The sequence below is a fragment of the Planococcus citri genome, chromosome 3, assembly GCF_950023065.1.
Source record: "Planococcus citri chromosome 3, ihPlaCitr1.1, whole genome shotgun sequence".
Lineage (NCBI taxonomy): Eukaryota > Metazoa > Arthropoda > Insecta > Hemiptera > Pseudococcidae > Planococcus > Planococcus citri.
The window spans coordinates 49270908-49295735 of NC_088679.1; the positions used below are offsets into that span (position 1 = coordinate 49270908).

Sequence of the window (24828 nt, forward strand, 5' to 3'; positions counted from 1 at the left end):
CTATACCTAGCTTCTATAAAGTTTCGGTGGCATTTTGAAGACATCCACATCCAGCTCACATTTTAATGCTCAAATATACGAGTAAGTAACCGAACAGAACTAATTTAAAAATCTTGCTTCGTAAATTTCAATTCAGAAAAAAAAATACCTACGTAAAAAGAATACATCAAAACAAACTGCAAAATTGGCAAACCTAATAAAAACAGTGTACCTTATTGATTTATAATACTGGTAATTTATCAAACCGCATATATAGCTAAGCTACACGAGTAAGCTGAACTGAATCTCTTATACTTATTGAATAAGAATTCGAAACAAAACACGTAATAATTTAAAATTCGAAATAAAACGAGAATACGGTAAACGACAAAAGATTTGTAACTCAGCTTAACGGTTAAAATAAAGGAAAATATAAGAACAAAGAAAAAGAGAAGAAAATAGCGAAGCAGCGAAAGACTGAAAGCAACGTGAAAAAAAAGGGACAAATCTGAATAATTTACCCTTAAAAGCTTATAAAGGAAACATTTGCGTATTAATAAAACGCCGCGGACGTGAAATATTTTTAGACGTTCTTTATCGAACTTCCTTCTAAAGTTTAAAATCGTTAAATTTTTACCCTTTGCGTATCCTCATTTCTCATATCTTCATTCTTTATTTTATTATTATTTTTTCCTCGCTATAAATACAAATGAAAAAGTCAACTGGAGTGGAAAATTTTCCCAGTATCTTATGCATTGTTGAACGAATATAAAATTAAGATAACCGCGCGCGCTTGAATTATTAAATTACATAAACGTAAATAATAGAATACGGAATGCTATTGCTATAACAACCAATATTTTTTGATCGAATTATTAAAATCGAACTTTCCACTAGTACCTAATTTAAATCTAATTGGCGAACGTTTCTTTCTATGTAGTCTTACCTACCTTTTTCGAAGCGTGCATTTTTCACTGTCGTCGGTCGTTTGTCGAATAACTTGTAAAAGGATGAGATTTTACTCGAAGAAACGTTACATCGTTGCATAAGTATTTTCTGATAACCAAATTAACAACTTCCTTCGGTGATTTTTCAACTCGTATAAACGCGAAATTACGATCCGTTAGATACTTGAGACTCAGAGAATAGGTAGATAAGGTACAGCCACTTGAAATAAAGCGCGTATGTAAAATGGCTACAAATACGATAGGTAATAATGTTTATTAACGCTGTTTTTTTCACCAATTTTTCAATATACCTACCTATCGTTAGTATTTCGTGAATTGAAAACCAATGCTGTGGCATGAACGAATGGATAAACGAGTAATTAAATCAGAATAATTACCTACAACTAAACTGAATTTCACATTCGGTTCAGTATCTAGCTACGTATCTGTTTCTACGTACGAGTTACTCGCCAGCCTACATTTTACCAGGTGAGCTGTGCACGTTACCGAAGTACTAATTAAATTGCCTATCTAAACGCCGCGCCGTAAATAAAAACACGTCGAGATTTTGGTAACCACTATAAAATTTCCTCGTAGATTGCCTTTAATTAAATGTAAACCCTTATCTTAACTTCTGCCTTAAATATTCATCCATTTAATTTACGTTTAAAGGGACGAATCCGTCGACGTCATAATTTTAAACAACGAACGCCGTCATTATCGTCTTCATCTTTTCGACGACTATTCCTCTTTAAATACATTCGAATTTTAATGACGTATAAAGCAGCGAAATAAAAAAAATGAAATAAAAAAACTGTTTCGAATCTGTCTGCAGACCGACGAAGAGTTAACAGTTGAAAAAGACATCGTTGAATAATAAAAAAAAAGAGCAAAAAAATTAGAAAAATAAAAAAGATACAAAATGTATAGTATCTGATTATACCTACTTCGTATTTTTGAGACATAGCGCTACGTTTAAAAAAATAATTAGTTGAATATAAACGAAAAAATTTTCAAAGAGAATATTTCAAAAAGTAAACTAAATAGGTAGGTGACTAGGTAGGTACCTATATATTTCGAAACTGGTGGATATCAAGTATTTATTTCTACCTCCAAATTACCAGCCCACTCGGATTCGAAATTTGCTCAAAAAAAATTAGGTGGGTAGGCCATTTTTCAAGCAATCTTTTCTTTTTCAAATTTGCCCACATCGACCAAGCTTGAGGTACAATCAAACGAGTAGGCTTATCAATGAAAATTGTGAAATGACGTCAAAAGATGGTACATATATAATAAAAAAGCAAGTCTCGAATTAAATCCCATCCTACCGCAATGAGGTTCAGAATTTGCAAAAATAAAACACGAATAAGAATTTTTTTCATTAGGAATACTTTAAGATAGAATTTTTTCAACTTGAAAGTCATCTGACACGATTTTCTTTTTTTACCTGACGTTTCTTTAACCACAGACACTAAAATACCAGTTTTTCGTGTGTTTTTCACGCTGTAGATATATGTAAAAAAAAAAGCACCTAGGTAATTAGGATTATAAAAAAATTTTCTGAGGGAACTTTGAATGTATTGACAATTGTTTAACAGTTATTCTAACGCATCAAATCCATCAGAGATGAGTTAAGAATGACATGGATCGGGGAAAATGTCATATCTTATCAAAATGATAATTTTTTAGATTATTCGAGGGTAGAGAGATGAATCATCACTGATCTAAAAAAATTAAAAAGTTTCCAAAAGTTTTTGTTGGTCAGAAAAATACTCACTTTGAACTGTTGATTCGTTCAAGTGACTCGTTTGAGAACGAATCGATTCGTTCAAGTGACTCGTTCGCGAACGAAGCGATTCCTATAAGTGACTCGTTCGCGAACAAATTGATTCGGGTAAGTGACTCGTTCGCGGACGAAGCGATTCCTATAAGTGACTCGTCCGCAAACGAATTGATTCGTCAAGTGACTCGTTCGCGAACGAATTGATTCGTTCAAGTGACTCGTTCGCGAACGAATTGATTCGTTCAAGTGACTCGTTCGCGAACGAATTGATTCGTTTGAGTGACTCGTTCGCGAACGAATTGATTCGTTTAAGTGACTCGTTTGCGAACGATAGATTCGTGTGAGTTACTCGTTCGTGAACGAATCGATTCGTACACGTGACTCGTTCGCGAACGAATTGATACGTATAAGTGACTCATTCGCGAACGAATCGATTCATTTACTCAATTTTTGGTGAATCATTCACGAACGAATTGAATAATTTTTAGTGAATCATTCGCGAACAAATTGGTTCGTATAAGTGACTCGTTGCGGAATTAAAAATGCCGAGTAAACGTGAAAAAAATTTGTAATGAATCTATTCTGACTTCCTTCAATGTAGTGGTTAAGTAGACAATCATATTTGAACTTGAGATAAGTTGCCTAATCACCCACTTAAAGAAGCGTTATAATTTAACACATACCCTGTAGCACAGTTGATATTCATCTGTACTTTTGACTTGTCTAGAAGTATCCTTAATATCCTTAATTCTCCCCTGCTTTGATTATTTCAAGCCAAACACGTATAAAATTTCGATACATATGTATGTACTAGGCAGTACATAGGTACATATAAATATTTTGAAAATACTCATGTTAAAAAAAAAAAAAAGAAATGGAAGAAGAAGGCTCTCATAATCAAACTTCAAACCAATAGGTACGTGCTTAATTCAAGAACGCGAATACAATACGAGTACCCACGAGTTGGTAGGCATTTAAAATGGGAAAAAAATATGAAGCAGTGTTTATTTTCCCTTTCTACGAATTCTTGCTTCGTCGATTGTATCTTTTTTGCAAGCTCGAGTGCGATAATACGGGTAGAGAAAGAGAAAACTGAGAGAGAGACCGGGAGTTTTGTATTTTATACAAACTTGTGACTAACTTTACGCTAAACCCCGGCGTGCCTATATAATTTTCGTTGCAGAATGATCCGCTCAGCGTTTCGTTCCAATTAAATTCGTTTCTCCTTCGCGGGATTACCATTATCGAGACTCCGGGGATCGAGTTAAGTTCGACTTAGAAGGTAGCAGCGACGGCGCACCATTTAAAACGATGGAATGATGTTTTTAAAGCGTCGGAATGAGGATTTTAACTACATGTCCCGCTTTTGCGTCTCGCTTGCGGCTCTATCTAACAAAACAGCCGCATACACGTCAATCTTTTTCATCCCTTTTCATAAAACGCAGTTAATTTAATGCTGAAAAAAACGAACCGAAATTTTCACCCACCCCGTAAACGCGAGAATATTTCTTTGTGAGCATCGAGGATGAAATTTAGCTCAAAATAATAGTTTAATATTTTTATCTGTATTCTTTGGTTGCCTGCTTTGATACCTACTTCTTTTCTCTTCTCTTTCTATTTTTAATGTTGAGATGGAAATGCTTAAAATGAACGACGTTTTGTTAGTTTTATTTTCAAAAAATGATTATTTTTTAATTGTTCTAGGAATGAGAAATTCACATAGAAAATAACATCTGATATTATAAAATAATTTTGATGATCTTTTGTCGGTCTAATTGCCTGTTAATGAATGTCGTATAGAGGCCTACGTGTGCTTAATGGCCTACTTACAAGTTACAAACATGTATGGAGACGTTAACAAACATCTGTTTTTTTGTTTTTTTTTCCAACGTACTTATTACGATCTAGTTTACAATTATTTACATCCCCAAAATATTTTTTCACTCTTCAAATACGAATACATATGATGAAAGCCAGGTTTATCTTTCTCACTATACATATATATAACGATGGTCGTTCAAAGTGAAATTCCAAAAGAAATGTCAGAGATAAAAGAACGAAATAGCATCGGCAATATGATGAATCACTGTCAGCGTTAAGGGTGCATTTTAAAACCACCCTCAGTTTTGCACGAATGATTAGCTTCATTAAAATCTACTACGGAGTGCGAAATAAAATCGGGGTGTGACGTACTATACTTATGTACTGAAGAGGGAATCGTCAATATTTTATGAAATATTATATCAAGTATAATTCCTTCGTTGTGATCTGTTCTCGTTATTGATATTTCGTTTTCGTAGGTTTAGCGTCATTGGCGACATGGCGAGTAATATTCTCTCGAGTATTTGGTTTCTGTGAGAATTGAATGTTTTCTGTTTGCTATCAGGAAATAATAAGTAGTACATGAAGTTTTTGTGAAATTGAAATCACGCTTGTCTCGAAAAGTCATTTTTTTCTCGTTTAATTAAGATGAATTTAGCGGGTTTCAATATAAAAAATTAATATAAATTTTTCTTCGAAGGGAAAACTTTAGAATCGTGGGAATGTGAATGCAGCAGTGAATCTGAGATGAAATCGTGAGGGAAAATGAGGAGAAGAGGGAAAGAAAATGTGTTTGAGCGTGTTATTTTTTTTTTTAGTTTTGAGTAGGTATAATTAGGTAGGTATAATTTTTTAACATTTTGCGAACGAATTGGTCCCATAAAATTGGAGGCAGACACGTCAGGAGCCAAAGAAACCCAGTGAAAATTTTATTTCGGCCACTTTCCCCTATAAAAAATTGATTCGTGGTTCTCTATAATAACGTTCCTAATTTGAAACAAGTTACATAACTGATTTTAAATCATTTCTTGGATTAAATATAGTGGTTGCATTAAGGATTTATTACGGATCTTGAAGAGCTCACATGCAAAATTTGTGTTGAAATTCGAAATCGCCACATGTGAAAACCCATAATGAAAATAAATTACACAAATTTTATCAAAATAGTTGGCTTAGACTCGGAATAACCACCTATAAAAATCCAACGAACCATAGATTACTAACACAATCTTTTCAATTAGGTGTACCTAACTTCTTAATTACGTCAAAAAATAAAGTTTAAATTCGAAATCAGAACCATCAAAAACATAATAATCAATTGCCTCATAATTTTTCTTCTTTTTTTTTAATATCCTGGAAGAGTTAATCAGGGTGAAATGATGGAAATTCTCTAACTTCTTTGTAGAAGGAGCCCCTAACAAAATTTTGAGCAGAACTGGAATACTTACTTACCTGATGTCCAAAATTTCTTCAAGGATTCGATAAAAATACTTTCAAGTGGTCAATTTTTTCTTAAAATTTAAAAAAGAGGCATTTTCTAGAAGTGTAAAATAAGAATTTGAAAAAATCTAAAATTATTCATTAAACAAAAAATTTAAAAAAATTTGAATAAAAGAAATGAAACATCAGGCACTGATTGAAGGTTTGATAAAACAATTTGAAAATATTTTTCTGGGGATAAACTGAAAAATCTACAACAAAAAGGATGAAAGGATGACTTTTATTGTAGGTAAAAGTATGTCAATACTGTATTTTTCTACTTATGAATGAAATAAATTAGGTCTACTTTCCAATTTACGATGAATATGATGATCAATAAGTAACTAGGTGCGTATGTACGTTACTCAATTAACCTTTGAAATCTGAGTACAATAAAATAGATAACGAATTACCCTTGCACGTGCGAAAAACCCCTCGATGAGCTCTTATACGAGGGGATTCGAATTGAAATGCATAACTTGGATTTTCTAATTCGTTCTATTTTGTTTTCGGTTAGTACGTATCTCTTTTTCATTCCACATAATACCGTATAGTTACCCCTTGCTTTGTTCTGTTTAAAATGTCGCCGTATTAAAAACGTTAAAATTTCTATATCGATTATTCAAAAAAAGAGAAAAGAGTGAGGTACATAGAAAAAGCGAGAGGAAGAAAACTCAACTCGAAAGATATACGCAGGGTCGCTGGTCTTCGGTCCCGTTGATTGTAGGTACTAACTACATAAATGAAAATGACTCATTGAAGTTTACCTTTATGTTCTAATTGAACGATTATGTCTCGTTGAGTGTTTCATCATTTTTTTTCAAGAGTCAAAAGGTATGTTTAAGGATGTTTTTGTAATTATAGGGTATACAAAACGAATTTTCACCCCTCTTTGTCTTTGATTTAAATGACGTTACGATAAACCCCCTTTTTCTCGACACAGTGCACTGTTATCAAGTGAGGTGGGCGAATAGGCTTCTATTTCATTCGAAAAAAGAAAAAAAAATTAAGAAAAATAAAAGGAACCGACAATCGACATCTTTTTGAGTAATCGAATTTACTTTACTGTTGAAATAAAAATGAAGGGCGTTTGAAAATTTATTAAAAAAGACGCTTATTAAATTTTCAAAAGTTATTTTAGAAGAAGAAAAAAGAAAGTTTCATCAAATGGAAAATTCTTTTAAAATATTCGATTTTGTAAAGGGTTATTATAAGTTGGTATTATTTTACTGAAAGAAGTTCAAAAAACAAGAGGGTATTGAATTAATCGTAGGGTTTTATTTTAAATTAAAGTTTACTATACCCATTAGACACGTGTTAATTGATTGGCTCTATATGACAATAGGGCCGAGTTTCTTTCTCTCGAAAAATTATTACTCGAGATTGTGTTACGTTTATTGTTTATTATATCTACCAAAGTAGGCACGTAATGAAGAAGGGACTGAATAACTGCTTTGAAAGATTATGTTTATAGTATTTGAATTTTCTTGACTAGTGATTTTTTTTTTCATGGCCAACTTAAGTTTTAGGCTCATTATCCATTTACCAACTTACTTATAGGTACCTACTTACCTACACTTAGGTATATATCAGAACCGTGATGTAGATTCCTACAAGATTTATGTTGAAAACTTCACGAGAGAATGTAAAACGAAACTTGAAAGATATTTGAAGATTATACGCCATTTTCCTTATGCATGAAGATTCCGCGTTATATTTAAAACTTGGTTTATAAAGAGAGAGTTGATTACAGTAAATACAGAGCATATTTTAAACATTTAAAGAAAACCTGTGAAAACTTGTTCTTTTTGCTTGGCACTCTAAAAATAAAGAAACTGTGTAATTTACAAGTTTGAAAGTTGGCCTGAAAAGCTACTTTCCAGCCTTTTCAAGAAGTGAATAAACTTCTTCGTCTTTTGCTTCGTTTTTTTTTCTTCGCCGAGCAAACAAACCACTTATTTAAAGAGGAAAAAACGCAGCCGAGTGTAATTTTAGAGAGGTAAAGATTTTAGACTTCGTTGTAATTAGTATGTTCTCGATATAGGCAGTGTAAAAGTACCTAGAAATTTATTCGGTTGTCACTCACTTTAGAGATACTCTGGAGATGATTTCCTATTTACAAATAATTTGTTTATTTTTCTTCAAATATAGATATGCAATAAAGTATACATCTAGCTCTACCTACTAGTTATATGGTATCGATGGCATAAAAGTGCAATAATTCTATATAAAATTTCAGTGTTCTTGAATTAATGATTACTGCAAATAACTTTCTTAATATTGGCGTTAAATCAGCGACAATGAATTCAGAACATTTCTTTAAAGCAACAGGCCATGGACACATTATTTCGATGTTTTTAAAAAAAAGATAATCGATCCTAATTTTTTATGAAATCAATAGGCTTCTTTAATGGCTCTGGAAATATGTATTATAGAAAAAGAAAACAATTGTTACGGATTTTTTTCACGTTTCGGCATACATCAAAATAGTTTAGATATGGTAATTGTCTCTACTTTATATCGAGTATCACGTTGATTTTTTTCAGTACAATTTGAAAGAAAAAACTAGTAGAAATAAGCTTTTTCTGCTTCTATTATAGGATTACAAGTTCGAAGTTGAGAAACGTGCTTTTTTTACAAATTTCTGCCGATAGAACCGACGTAAAGTTTAGAGTATTGCTAGAATAAATACTATTAATATACGTACGAATGCGATAGCGAACAAGCTATAGGTACTAGGTATAGGTACTCAATGCTTAATCCGATTGTTAGTCTGGCTAGAATTTCGATTGCGACTTTCGTGTAGCATTTTCTACGGATACGCAATGTCATTTGATGTTCTTGTCAACAATTACCTATTAAGTACTTACATGAGGTGTCTATTTATGCTTAAGTAGGCAGCTGTAAATTAATGGGATGCTGAATTTCTCTATAGGCAGTTGATGAGCATTCTTTGTACGCCACCAAGAAGGGAGAGAAAAAACAAATAGGTATATTTCCATGAGAGGCTAATCATTTGAAAGAATAGATTATCCTATTGAGAGGAAAAGTAAATATGTACCTACCTGTGAAGTTGGAAAAAATTCTCACTTTGTGTAGATCAAAGTACAGAAATCAGAATGTGTCTTTGAAATGGGAAATTCTGAATGAGAGCAAGAGAGATGAGAAGAGCATATTGAGCAAAACTCGAATTTACAATTTTTTTGAAAATTGTAAATAAATAACTTCGAATTCTAATGCTTTTAAACTGTTTTTTAGCGTTTGCAAATTTCGAGCTCTCGCACTACGGTCACTTGCAAATTTGAATTTTTTTTTACATCTTGTTGCCTTTTAGCCATAACTTTTTGAAAAAGCTTCAAATTTCAAAGAAGAAAAAAAAAATGAAAAACTACGAACTTCAGTATTGAACAATCTCTTTCTTAAATTTTTCTCGTAATTTTTTTCTTCATAAACTTCATATTTTTTTTACTTACGAGGGAAGTACTTATCGACACTTAACAAAAAAATTTGAACCGGACAAAGCGAAAATACATCAGCCGCCAAAATTTCAGGTGTTGGAGTGAATTTTTCGATTTTTCGAGAATTCTAGAAAATCAAAATTGGGTTGGAAATGAAAAAAATCAAAATTTTACTAAATATGACTAAGCTACTGAAATTTGGGATATCCTTATATTCAACCGGTCAAATCAATTAAAAACCGTTTCAAACCGTTTTGAGCCGATTTGGAGCCTTTAACAGATTTTTGAAAATCGAAAATAGGATGTATCCCGAATTTCAATTTTCTAGCCTCATCCAGGTGAATTTTGTGAAATTTTGTGTTTTTTTATCATTTTTGCTTGGTCTAAATTTAATTTTTTTTAATTTGCCAAAAATCAAAAAATTCGCTTCAGCATTTAAAATTTTAGCTAGAGATGAGCTTATATTTCTGCAATTTGCGTGCTTTTTCAATCTAGCGCTCGCTGGTTTAAATTACGGTCTTTTTTTCAATTCTATAAGTAGACAGCCTCTTTAATTTGCAAGTTGTGCAAAAAATAATTTGATGAAGTTTGATTTGAGGAGCTCATTGCAAAAATAGCCCTTGTCCAAAATGAAAATAAAAAGCAAGCAAGACAAAAAACCACTGTGAAGTCCTGATGAATTGGTATAGAGTATTCAAAGTGATTTTTTTATCAACTTGAGTAATTCGATCATGTTACTCTCAGAAAAACTTCTAGAGGGCTATCATACTGATGCATCCATACAATGCAGTGGAGAAAAGAAGCTCCCCAATTTTTTGTTCAAAGTGACAAGGGCTATTTTTGCAATGAGCTGAATGAGCTCCTCATTTGTTTTTCGATGTACGGCCACAATAATCACAATATACATGGTCAAAAATGAATTTAAACTTGGGTACGTACTTATATTTTCAAAAACATAATATCTATACTAAACGTTCAATTTAAAGATAGGAAACTTTATGAATTATGTTTTGTTGTGGTAACTAACTATAAGTACCCGGTTATATTGAAATCTACAGTTTTGCTGACTACTCCCATGGACTTCTATGTAAATAAGGAAACCTGAAATTGAGCGAATGATCTCGGTATTCGTGAACGCCGCATCTAAAAATACACGTTTCTCAAAAATGTATTCTCTCTCTCCACTTCAGTCATCATAACAAATTTAAAAGTAAATATACCTATCTGATTTTTCGTGAAAACGAAAATACGATAAATAAAAAATTTGACCTACCCTACGTACGTAGACACACCTACCTACTGGTCCTTATGATAAGATGTCTCGAACATTATTCATCTTACGAGTTGGTATAAGTAAAAATTGGACACCCGTAGTGTCATATGCACTAAGCAGACACCTACCTACTCCGAGCATTAACGAGATACCTACTTGTTTGATTTGCATTTCAATGTTTTAAACATTTTATTATTGATACGCGTTACTATACTACCTCACATATCACATGCCTCTATCTACAAACGTCGTCTAGTCATACAAAAAGGGGAAAAACATGAAATGAGATATTTTCCAAAAAACTGTGTGTTACAACAAAGGCGTGGCGTTATACAGAATGTCACAGGCAGGTAGTAAAAAATAGTGTACCTAAGGCGAAGATGTTGCAACAAAAGAAAAGACAACAACGAAGTTACTTTTATATTTGAAATTGAATGTAAGCACGAAAGTTCAACTTCACTATAGTAGAATAATGAAAGCAAAAAAAATCGCTTAATGTTTATTTTACCTCTTTAAAACGATGTTTCGACGGACATGATAATTTCGTTGAGAAAAAATCAACCGTTGGACTAATTTGTCGAGTGAAAACTCTAGTTTAAGATTACAGTTCTCGAAATTTAACGAATAAGTATGCTTACGTTGAACGATCAACAAGTTTTTGCACAGTTAGTTCGATGGTTAAATTCGGTATGCCTTTATTAATAAATATTTTTTGTGTACGTATGTTGAAGACAAAAAAATACGATTTTTTTAAAGCGTAGTGTAGGCCTACTTTACTTTGGTAGTCAAGTTTTTTTTAAATAGAGATATGTAATATCTTGGCGATGATTTGAAGAGTGAAGATGCCAGTACACAGCGAGTATTGTTCTAATATAGATAATATGATGAAATGAGAAAAAAATGCCATTAAATAAGCCGGTCCTTTGGAAAATCGTCGTCGGAAATTTTTACGATTCGTTGTAAGTATTGAATTTTATGCCAAGTGGTAAACTATATGCGGTATGCTATTGTAAGAAATGATTTATCGTGTAAGCTTTGAAAAAAGGACTATGCGAATGGTTGAAATGTTTTCGGACAAGACGCAGCAACAATCCTACACAAAGCTCGACACTTCGGTCGGCTCCTGGCGCACACTCCGCTCAGTGTATACGGCAGCTTGCAAAGTTGTGCACATGTGAATGCCGGGTACGTTTGTGTGTATTATAATGATACAGCAATAATACTAACGAATCAAAAACTCGTCATATTTCCTTTCGAGGTTGACATCAAATAAAACAAATATTCTATGGGAACGACGCGACGCCTAATTGAAAAAGCAAAAAATGAATTCCGCGCCTCGAGGGGTATCGGCTGAAGAACTTTCTTTTATTTTTTATTTTTTCGTCCGCAAACGGAGAAATATTAATCTCTTTTCATCTATTCATCATCACGTAAGCTTGGTAATAAGGGTTGTATGCAATTTGTAATCCGGCGCAGTTTCGTCCAACGAGGTGCGGTAAATGTTTCCATGGTTAATAGCGTTCGCTTATACTTCACAGACGACACGGTTTTATACGACCGGCGTGCGAATAATTTTTACGAGAGTGTTGGCTGACGTAAATTTTGAAAGCGGCTTTTTAACGACTGTGAATTGCCGTCCGATTGGGTTATATGTGTAGGGAAGGAAAAAAAATCTCTTTAATATCATCAAGTGATGCCTAGAGAATGTAAGCGTAGTTATTTTTTCATTTTTTGATGCGTGGTTTTGTAATTTTCCGCGTTTTTTCTTTTTAATGGGGCATTGCAAATTATTCGCGAAAATATATTATCAAGTGTTGTAGCTTTATTCTTTGCAGTTTCTAAATTATTTTTGCTGTGGGAATCTTCCTAACAACAAATACGAGTACATAAACTCTCGAGTATAGGCGCGTCGTACTTTCTTCAAGATGATAATTTTGAAAATTATTTCGTTGCTTATAGATTTAATTGATTATAAGGCATATTTTTACCTAGTTAAGGTTTAGAAATTTTATTGCATGGCAGGCCTATCAATAAAATTCCTGTACATGTAGGTACCTACCTACTTACATTGTGTCTCACTGAATTTTTTCTATGACGATTGCATTGGTAACAATTCGATGGTAAACCCTGTTTCTAAAAGATAAATGTATATATACGAGAAAAAGGGATGAATAAAGATACTAAAAGGGTAATGTCGGCGTGTTGAGCGTTTTATGTTCTTTTAATAGCTGCGTCTGAATGCGGCCCGAAGCGTCGATGGTCCAAAAATCGGCGGAATGAGACGTACACCATCTTTTTCTTCTTTCCTCGTCGGTCTCAGTGTACGATGCTCTTCTCACCCTCGAAAAATGGAACAGAAACTCAACTGCTAACAGTTATTGATCTACAAACAAGCTGTGTAATAGGACTATTCACCATTTCAGGGTTTACTAAAGTTCGTTCTTTTAACGGTAATTTATTACCTAATCTGTCCTCGATAAACGACTTTTTCTTTTTTTCGTTCCTTCCGAATTCAAATAAAATTATTATTATTTTTTTTGCGTTGAAACGGAAATGATATATGACTTTATTGAAAATTATACAGTTTGATAAAAGTTAGATAGGTACTAAATTTGTTTTGAAATCCAGTTTATGATAATGCGTAGTAATAGGTACATTTAGGTAGGTATAAATCCGTCTAGATACACTGGACATGAATTCATATGGCCATTATTCATGCCTTCGAACGATTTGAAAATTCCAGGTCAGAGGAGAATTTTCAAGTCTTCAAATTAATTACTTATATCGAAGTCAACTTTCACTGGCAGGATTTTTTTTTGAGAAATTATGTAGTTGGAAATTGGATATTATTGCGCATCCTTATGAGACTACAAGCTGAATGGAGAAGAAAACTTGAGTATTCATTCGCTGACGTAAGACCAACGTAAAACGCACACAAATAATGCTGCAAATGGAAACCTTTCAAAATCTTTCAAAATATTTATCGAATAAAAATTAATCAATTGGTTCGTATTTATGCGTAATTGAGTAAACGAACGCAATTTATTTTTACTTTTTCATCGGCTGAGTCTATAACGAGGGAAATCAAGGCATTTATTTGTATATTTGAGTAGGTACCTAATAGGAAAGATAGTAGGTAAGGTTCTAAGGTATATATAGGCAGACACGTAAAAATGTTGAATGCAGTAAGGTATTAACATGATAGTATATTTTCATCAGTTTTTAACGTACATATGTACTTTGAAATAAACATTCGATGAAAGTCATTACTTAGAGAACAGGGACGACGTGAAATGAATTTTCAATTCGCAAAGGTTTAAAGAATAATTTAATGCGCTATATGTATTTATTCGTACACGTATCGTTATTGGCAGAACGATATTTCAATACGAATACCAGCGTAAAGATGACCACCATTATAGTACATTCATCGCTACAACTGGTGTAGGTATTCTATTTGACTAAAAAATGATGATACCTTTACTATTCTGAATGAACAACTTTAATATTTAATAACCATATCGTGTGGACTGTAAAAGGTAGATAGTAGATACCTACGAAAAGTGAACGCATTAGATTACTGGACATTTTGACACATTTTGGAGAGCAGTAAAAAACTCTTAATTGAAAATACCTATTATACCTAAACCTATAGAATTGCACGAACTTCAAACATGGTATTGTGTTTTGGTCGTTGGCTATAAAATAGGTAGGTACCTACTTATTTTTTTCTCGAACATTTACCAAGTCTAATGATGTACCTATGTGTTGTGTGCAAATAGAATTTCATCGCTCTGGTGTGATTGTTACTCGTACTACTTACCTGTAAATAGGGTATCAATTTTTCAAATTTGTAAATAATCTTCACGAAGTGAACTGGTTACAAAACAGTTATTTGATAAGGGAAATTTCAAGTTGATAAGAGGAATAAACATACTAACTAAATTGCTCAACTTTTTCCAAAGAGAGGTATGAAATGAATTACATAGGTACTTACTTACAATATTTCCAAAACTTTTTTCCGACTCTTTTTGCTTCAAGAGAGCTTGAAGATGCTTACCTATCAACATTATGATACCAGAACTTGAGAATTTCTCTCACATTTTTGAAATTTTAACAGGTACAATTTCAGCAGCTTCGCTCGAAAAAGTAATAAGTAATACGTAGGTAAAACTGATTTCGAAATGAGTTTTTGAACTCTTCAGCTAGACCTTTGTTATAAAAGAGTTCAAACTCACTGACCAGTAAAACTCTTAGTTAAGTCCTGGGCTCGCCTGGAACGTGTACCTACTTTTATTGCAACACGTAATTTGCACTCAAAAATGATTTTCATTCCCTTCACTCCCTTAACTTCTACTCCAATCGAAAAAATAACGCGAGATTCATAATCTACGGGCTTGAAAACTTGTATAGACATTAAACATCAAGGTGGATCATCAAAAAAAAAAAAAAATTAAGGAGCACATTCGTTTAAATTCAGAGTCATGTGCACTACGTATAGGTATTGAAATTGAGACTTTATGACCACCCTACAGGTGAAGTAAAACTTTTAATGATTTAATGACATGTGCGGCGCTAGAGGACACGCATTAAAAACGTTTTGTTATGAAAAGTGGTAAATGAAATATGAGTGGAAAGTGAAAACGTACCTACTGTAACGCTAAGGCAGGCAGCAGGAACGAGGCGAGGATGAAGGATGAGGGTTGAAATACGAATGAACGTCAGAAAGGGAATATTCGGCTGCGGAGAAGATGTTGTAGTGCGGTATACCATGCGTACAATACGTACCACACGTACATGAGAGTATAGGTACTGATTTTAAGAACTAATTATGCGAATTTAACGGATATTCTGGTTAACATTTCTCCCTGGAGTGTAAATAGCACCGATTATTGCAGATAGTAATTCAAGAGTATCAGTAATCTAATACCTCGTTACTTATCCTCTATTTCGAAGTGAAATGACATTTGGACGCAATTTCAATTTAACTTTTCATAATGATAAGCGACTTCGCTTCTAATGGGGATTATATGAAATGACAGTCGAGTCGGATTTATCGTCGGCTGGCGGTAATTTAATACAGTCGGGCGCGTTATACACTAATCAGTCTTTCGTATATTAACATTCAGTATTCGTCTGTTTTGTTTCAGGTTAAAATATGGTTCCAAAACCGGCGAACAAAATGGAAAAAATACGATACTGTTAATCAAGCCGATTCCAGCGTCGATAAAGTGGTAAAATCCGAGCCCGGAAGTGTTAAAAAATCTGGATTCGGTAGTAGCGGTGATGATCATTCTTCGATGGATGGCTCCGAATGTTATTTTAGCGATGGCTCGAAACCAGGCCGGTCACGTTCGCCGGATTCGATGCGAATAGATGATTCGCCTTCGCCTGTCTCAACGACTACTACCCCTTTGGATGTTCCTAACATGGGCAGTACTCATAATTTGTCTACTACCAATTCCTGCGCTAGTCCACCAGTTAATTCATCTTCCATGTTACCTAGTCCCGGCTAATTTCTACTTAAGATAATTTTGATCTCATTTTTTTTTCTCGTTTCTTAACAAATAAAAATCGTCTTTGTATCGAATTTATGCATTTCGCCCTCCGATTTACTACTTGTTGATACCTACCTACTTAATAGTTTTCTATAATGTTAATGTAATTCATCGCTCGTGTGTCTCGATTGTAGATGGGGCTATATGGACAAAAATCGCCTGTATTCTTATCATGATGCAATGTGGGAAATATAGTATAGGCGTCTATACGAATATGTTTTAATTTCAAAACCGAGTATCTTTCATGTTTGTATTGCTTCATTTTCATTTTCGTAGTTTTTTTTTTAACTACTTATAAAAGTAAATTGTGCGCTGGTCTATGTGCCTACCTACCTAGTACTTACCTACCTCTGTTACAGCAATCAAATAATTTTTGTTAAAAATAATGTTTGTTGTGACTGAGGAAGAACTGTTGAACTATCTGCTTAACTCATAAATTGAATCGTTTAAAATGCTTCAATATTCCAGCTGATGCGATTTGTCAATTTCAATTGTTCAATTCTTTCATTACAAAAATATTACAAAACGGATTAGCCTAATGTATGATGCAAAATTTGTCCATGCATAATATCAATTTAATTCCTTAGGTACTTTTATTGGCTATTATTAATGGAACGAACGAAGCTCAAAGTAAAAACAATTTATCTTAATGTGAAGTGGAAAAATTTTTGGGTCTTCGATTCTTACTCAAAGTGCAAAACTGAGAGCATTTTTGCACTTGAGCAAAATTAAAGACTTAAGAAACTGTTCACTTCACCGCAATGTAAGTTAATTTCAAAATCGAATACTGAAATAAAAATACTTAATATTGACGTGAAAGAAACATTTTCGCGAAAAATAAAGCACTGATTATTAATAATCTTGTTCGTCAACTTTTTATATAACATATTTTTGTACGTTTTTTCTATACTTACGTTTGTTAGACAGATATTGCATGCGATTTTAATGTTACCCTCTGATTGTAACTTCTACGTGTGGTGTGCCTCATTAGTGTGAAATTTCCATATCAATATTTTGTCATTATTATCATTAAAAATTGTGTTTCGATCGTTTGTGACAAAGAGAAAATAATTTTCAATTAAGTCGATACTTTACTTTACACCTATTAAATTTTATATGTACCCGATCGAAATGCTTCAAATACGTACCTTATCTATAGTACATCTATCTACCAACCTACTTTTTTCAACGTAAAATGTATCGTATTTTTATTTAAAAGGCGATATATTATTCGCTGCTGAAATTATCTCCGAGACACATAAATTCATTACCTACTCGCGGCTAGAAATAGGTATAAATTGTTGAATTGAAGTTTCGCAAATATGAAAATTATATGTTATTTTGTTACCCTTTCTAGTGTTTCTACAGCAGTCAGTCATAGATAGCTTATTTTCAATCTCGAAGTATGTATATCTTTGAACTCCATTATTTTTGTTGCTTTTTCATGTGTTTTTTTATGTACCTACTCGTAAGTTTTTATTTTTAATACGAAATAAACGTTGCATTCTTTTATAAGTTTGCGTACTGATTATATTATAGGTACATGATTGATTGATGTTTAAGTTTGAAAATGAAAGAACAAGAAATGCACAAAGTATTTAATGTGGCTTGATACAAACAGAAAGTCACCACATTTTTCACTTTCAGATCATTTTAAATTCAATTTAGTAATCGTATCTATATAGTTTAAAACTACCTATATTCATCTTTATCAATCAGTGACATTATTTATTTTATTCTACGCTACCGACATACACGTGTATTTGCCATTACAAAAATGTCACGTAGGTATAATACTCCAAATATTAGCGAGGATCATGTAAAATAAATGATCAGTTAAAAAATAATTCCTATACCAACTACGTACCAATATTGAATATTCTATCGTTCGGGTAACTATCCGATTTATTTGGTAAACAACTCAATTTTAAATTAAAATACGGATATTTTAGCACAACATAGTGTCGGTATGGTACCTACGCATAACTTACAACTATACCTAATTAACGAACGTATATAAACTAAATAAAAGTTACTCTCAGGTCAAAAATATGTATCGATGAAAATACATATACTACATAGGAAAATATCAGTTTGACATTTTAATTATGAATATCACATTATAGAGCGGGCAAATAGCGATTTTAAAAAGGAAAAAATTGGCACATCAATTTTTTCTTCGGGAATGTGTTCGGATGGACCCTCTGAACCACCAAAAAAAAGCCGACTCTCCTACCCCTGGAGGAAAATTTTTTAGGGGGCTGAAACCGGTTCCGATTCACGTTTTTTGCGTTTTACTCCGTAAATATTGGGTTTTTGAGAAAAACTACCATGACGAAAAATGTTCCCCTTTAAATTCTCGACAATTTGATGCTACTCTCGATACCCATTGCTCAAGGGGGGTGTCCAAAAAAAGGGGTGGAAAGAGTAGTTGTTTCAAAAAAGGTCAGTCCAATAAATTAATCAAAATTACCACTTAAAATCATTAGTTTTGGCTCAAATTTTTTTTACAAAGTCTACTCACCCAACTACTAATCAAACTATCATTGGTTTGTCTTCAACCCTCCTCGGGGGTTCGTGAGGGTTGCTTGATTTTTCAAGTAACACACTACTGAATCATATATTTGAAAAACAAATCTGGACGTGCGATATATCGAATAGTATGTTTTTGAGGTCGCTGAATACGAATATGAACTCATTTTTTGCATACAACCCCTCAAAGCCCCTCTGTGCCCCAAAATGGGGGTCAAAATTTTGAAAAATCGTGAAAAGTCGAGTGATATATCGAATGGTACGTTTTCGAGGTCGCCGAGTGCGAATATGAACTTATTTTTTGGGTCCCACCCCCCTATGTCCCTCTGTGCCCCAAAATGAGGGTGAAAATTTTGAAAAATCGTGAAAAGTCGAGTGATAAATCGAATTGCATGTTTTAAAAGTCGCTTAGCACGAATATGGCCTTATTTTTTGGACCCAACCCCGCACAGCTCCCAACTGCCCCAAAAAAAGGCCAAAATTTTGAAAAAATGTGGAAAGTCAAGTGACATATTGAATGGTATGTTTTCGAAATCGCTGAGTACGAATATGAACCTATTTTTTGCCTACAGCCCCTCAAAGCCCCTCTGTGCCTCAAAATGAGGATCAAAATTTTGATAACTCGTGAAAAGTCGACTGATATATCGAATGGTATGTTTTTTTTAAAAAAACACGAACTACGAACTACTAAATTTCGATGTTTTCTTCCATAAAAAAAAAATGATTTCATTTTGTTTTCGATTGGTAGCCAATACAGTAGACTCCCGATTATCCGACCTAATCGGGGGTGTAAGGTTGGTCGGATATCAAAAAAGTCGGATAATCCAAAATTGATGTTTTAAGCGTAAAAATGAAGTGCATAAGCTTGAGACGACAAGCTTTCATTCAGAAAATCAAGTTTTGGCACAAAACAGGAACAAAGAATCGAAAAAATAACTAATAAACAAAAATAACGTACTTTTGTACATAAAAGACAATGAAATACTGACTGAAATTATAATTTTTTGAGATAAGTTGGATCGATTTCAAGGAAAATAACACCGTTAGAATACAAAATGCTGAATCCTGGATTATTATTTACACTCCAAAATCAAAAATTAGATGTTTTTTGGATTATCCGACCTTGGTGGGTCGGATAATGCGAAAAGTAAGTCGGATAAATTCGTACCGGATAACCTGAAAGTCGGATAATTGGGAGTCTACTGTAAAAAATGAAATCGAAAACTTTACAGGAAAACAATCGAAATGAAAACACTGAGATAGACAAGAAGATTGACATCTTACCTACTAAAGACATTGAGGATAATTTTGTGGCGTTAGTAGGACGTTTGAATGGTAAAATGAGTGAAATAATAAAAATGAGTCTGTAGTCGTATTCAGCGATCTTGAAAACATACTATTCGACGTATTACACGTTTTTTGGTGACTTTTCGAACTTTTATCCTATTTAGGGGGCGTAAGCGGATTTTGAGGGATCGTAAGTAGAGCAGGAAAAAAGTGCATATTCCAGTTCAGTGTCTCGAAAACATACAAATCGATATATCACTCGACTATTCACGATTTTTCAAAATTTTGACCCTCATTTTGAGGCACAGAGGGGCTTTGAGGGGCTGTAGGCAAAAAATAGGTTCATATTCGTACTCAGCGATTTCGAAAACATACCATTCAATATGTCACTTGACTTTCCACATTTTTTCAAAATTTTGGCCTTTTTTTGGGGCAGTTGGGAGCTGTGCGGGGTTGGGTCCAAAAAATAAGGCCATATTCGTGCTAAGCGACTTTTAAAACATGCAATTCGATTTATCACTCGACTTTTCACGATTTTTCAAAATTTTCACCCTCATTTTGGGGCACAGAGGGACATAGGGGGGTGGGACCCAAAAAATAAGTTCATATTCGCACTCGGCGACCTCGAAAACGTACCATTCGATATATCACTCGACTTTTCACGATTTTTCAAAATTTTGACCCCCATTTTGGGGCACAGAGGGGCTTTGAGGGGTTGTATGCAAAAAATGAGTTCATATTCGTATTCAGCGACCTCAAAAACATACTATTCGATATATCGCACGTCCAGATTTGTTTTTCAAATATATGATTCAGTAGTGTGTTACTTGAAAAATCAAGCAACCCTCACGAACCCCCGAGGAGGGTTGAAGACAAACCAATGATAGTTTGATTAGTAGTTGGGTGAGTAGACTTTGTAAAAAAAATTTGAGCCAAAACTAATGATTTTAAGTGGTAATTTTGATTAATTTATTGGACTGACCTTTTTTGAAACAACTACTCTTTCCACCCCTTTTTTTGGACACCCCCCTTGAGCAATGGGTATCGAGAGTAGCATCAAATTGTCGAGAATTTAAAGGGGAACATTTTTCGTCATGGTAGTTTTTCTCAAAAACCCAATATTTACGGAGTAAAACGCAAAAAACGTGAATCGGAACCGGTTTCAGCCCCCTAAAAAATTTTCCTCCAGGGGTAGGAGAGTCGGCTTTTTTTTGGTGGTTCAGAGGGTCCATCCGAACACATTCCCGAAGAAAAAATTGATGTGCCAATTTTTTCCTTTTTGCCGCTGCTTTTTTACGTTATTTTCCCGCTCTATTATCATAAGGAACGAAATTTTATGTAATGAAAATAAAATCAATAATTAATTTTTCAAGCAACAAGGGGTTCGAAAATAAAGACATTGAAACGTTATTGACGCAGTTAATAGTATAACTTTATAATATATTTTTACGATAGTCTGGATGAAAATACTGGGACCTGGGATAAGTTATGTGCACGTAGTTAAACCGTCGCGTCGTTAATTAATCGAGAAAATTTAATGAAAACAGCTGGGTCTTTATACTTTTTAGTTAGATCAGAATAATCGAACGAAAGATAATTAACGGAATATATAAGTGAAATTACTTAACGAAATGTCAAATAGATGGGTGGATTTTGTTTGCGATACGCGCGACGCAATCATACAAAGCGAATAAAGCACGCGAATTTGTCTTTTTTCGCAACGTAAAGTAGGTACTACCGTACGTATAAAAAATCCCCAGAGTAAAAGACCTTTTATAGGAAACCCTTATGTTTATCGAAGTCCTCAAAGTAGGTATACGTTAGTTTCTCTTTACAACACTATACAGCGGGAACAAACAACCCTAAATTTAATATTTTCTTTCATCTTGTTGGGTGTCTTTTGTGATTTCTGATTAATTAAAATAACCGTAAATATTTTTTACGTATAGCTTGCTATTAAAGCAATACAACCGAAAAGCTTGCACGCGTAATTGCTTACATTAAAGAAAGTATTGCTCGTAAAATGTAGCGAGTTATCCACATTTTTTGGCAATAGTTAAAACAATTCGTGTATTTAATTATGCAATTTTTTAAAAAGCCATAAACATATCATAGAAGTGAGTTTTTATGTTTTTTTTTCTTCTTTCAAACCGACATTTTCTTTCTTTCTAAAAACTGAATTAAAAAAACACTGTGATAAAAAGATACTTCTTGTTTGTTATTATTTTAATAAAAATAGGAATGTTTTAGGAAGTGTTAATCTAGCTTTCAAAGATCATGGACAATTATATCAGGTCTAATTGGTCTTATCATACCTATCTCAAATAAATCTGCGCTCTATTTTATCATTAGATAACATTCGTTCGATTGAAAAAATGTGCACACAGTCTTGTTTAAGTTTAATTAAGTACATACCTAACTACTTACCTGAGTGAATAGAAAAAAATCATCCGTAGTGCCTTAAAACAGAAATAAAAAGGCACGAGTGTATTCAAATTTAACTAGCAAAGATCTTCAAATTCACCATAGTTTGCAAATACCTAAGTAATAAAAAAAAAATCAAAATTCGTCTTCAAAGGGCATTATTAAAAAATGTTATGCACAAATCAGGAACCATTACGTATAACAGAGATACACAGAGGTATAAAAGCACGATTCACCTGCATATTTACCAGCAAAGGGCATAAATATACGACGCTTCAATATTTAATGAAGGTAGGTACCTATAGTAAGTTAAGTACCAAAGTTAAACACCTCGGTAACGAATAGATCTTTCATTAATTCTATCTTTATTCGTTACCTACATCTCCTATTTTCATCTAAGGTTGACCCGTAGTAGGTACTCAGGGAAAGTGACTACCTAATTCGAATTAATTCGCGTTGATGAATTTTACATCGAAGTTCATCAGCCTACAGATAGGTGAAAAATCAGTATCAATCAATAAAATAAATGAGTTTACAATTATAGGTACTATAATAGGTAGGTTGGTAGGCATGGTCAAGTGCTGCTGGATGGAAATAAAGATATTGAAATTTTCAGAGAAAATTGATTTTACCAAGGAACTCATCTAGTACGGTACCACCTAAGTACCTACCTATTTTTTTTTAACGCGCTATTATTTTGCATTTTATCAATGTTTGAAATATCAATTCTGTAACATTCTGTTGATCAACAGGCAATGCTGTAGAACATAGCCTTTCACTGTAGGTATACACTTTTTTTTTTTTTTTTTTTTTTTTTAAATAATACTCGTAATTGCTGAAGCAATTAAGATCAGAATTTGTAAATCAAAAAAAAAATGTTTGGTACCTACGTAAAGTATATACATAGGTATTTGATTCATACTCATGTGTAAAAGTAATGAACTCCAAGTTTAGAAAACTGAAATCGTCAGGTACATATTTAATAACAAACGTCAAATAAAACAATTTTTCCAAAGTGATCGGGAGAATTCAAGTTTAGCTGAAAACTTTCCATCGAAATAACTTTTAAACAATACCCAACAAGCGAAACACTGCGTCAAAAATGAAAAGTTTTCAAGTATATTAGGTGTACGTATCAAAACTTCAAATCAAAATCTTTTATTTTATACTTACTTACCAGTTACCTTTTCCGTGCACAATACCATCCTTGTACAATACCTGTGTACTACCTATCACTCGAGTGCCTACATATTTATACGTGTGTATCAGTGTATGGTCTTATTGAGCCAACAATAGGACATCTATGGGTTTGTGAAATTTGAATGAGTATATAGGATAGGTATAGACAATTGAGGCGCCTCGTAAGAAAATTTGTTAGGTATATTTCACTGAAACCTAATGCCACTTACCGAGGATGAAGCAAACATTAAAATATATTTATTTATAATAGATAGGATGAAATTAAGGCACAAGACATATTTCTTCATAACAATACACGCGAATGTAAAAACACCAAATATGTAGCATTATCCTCGCAATACAAATCTGCTCGAGTACCTGCTAAATTAGTGTGAAATTATGTATTTTTCAAACAGAATTAAGTTAGCAAAGGAATCAAAATTTTTAAAATTAAAATTAAAAAGTTGCTGTAATGAATTAAAATTATTTTTTAATAGTAAACTGACTGGTGCCGTTGCTGGATACGAGTACTTAGTAAAAACAGAAAGATTTTTTTCAGAAATACAATACATAGGTACGTATTTATGTAATCAATGATGAAATTATGAGGGAAAGTATGGTGTAAAGAAAGCTAATTTTCAAAAGTTGTACAACTTACAACAATAACAAAATTGAACGTAATTTTCACGTAAAAATGTTTTCGTGTACTAATAACTATTTTCAAAATTATTTTATTCCTTATTAATCTACCACAAGTCCACGATGAACAAGAATTTTTCATAAATTTGTTTTTAAAAATGTCCATTATTTAAATTGTTGTAAAAACAATGATAGTTTGACTACTGCAGCCTGGAGGTTAGGCAAATCTTCCTACATGGCCTCACTATGCGTTCCATAGTTAGAATATGGAAGGTCGTAAACAAGAACACTTCTATAAACTGGAGGCTAGAACGCACAACGTGGAAATAAATGTCTGATTAATTCGAATAAACAATATTGAGTGTCCGAAATAATAAGAACCGTGATCTCGACTTTGGGACTATATTTCCTTTGTTATCGATATGATTGGCTAGGTTCTCTGGATGGATAATTTTTCGCCGGTCTTTAA

General features: G+C 33.2%; 1 protein-coding gene across 1 annotated transcript in view; it reads left to right on the plus strand.

Moving 5' to 3' along the window:
• NK7.1 overlaps positions 1-17813 on the plus strand; it is a 62090-nt gene extending 44277 nt beyond the window's left edge. Inside the window, exon 4 of the mRNA XM_065354515.1 lies at positions 15891-17813. Within this exon, the coding sequence (XP_065210587.1) occupies positions 15891-16256 (366 nt within the window). The 3' untranslated portion in view covers positions 16257-17813. The remainder of the gene's footprint in view (positions 1-15890) is intronic.
• Positions 17814-24828: the final 7015 nt, after the last annotated feature.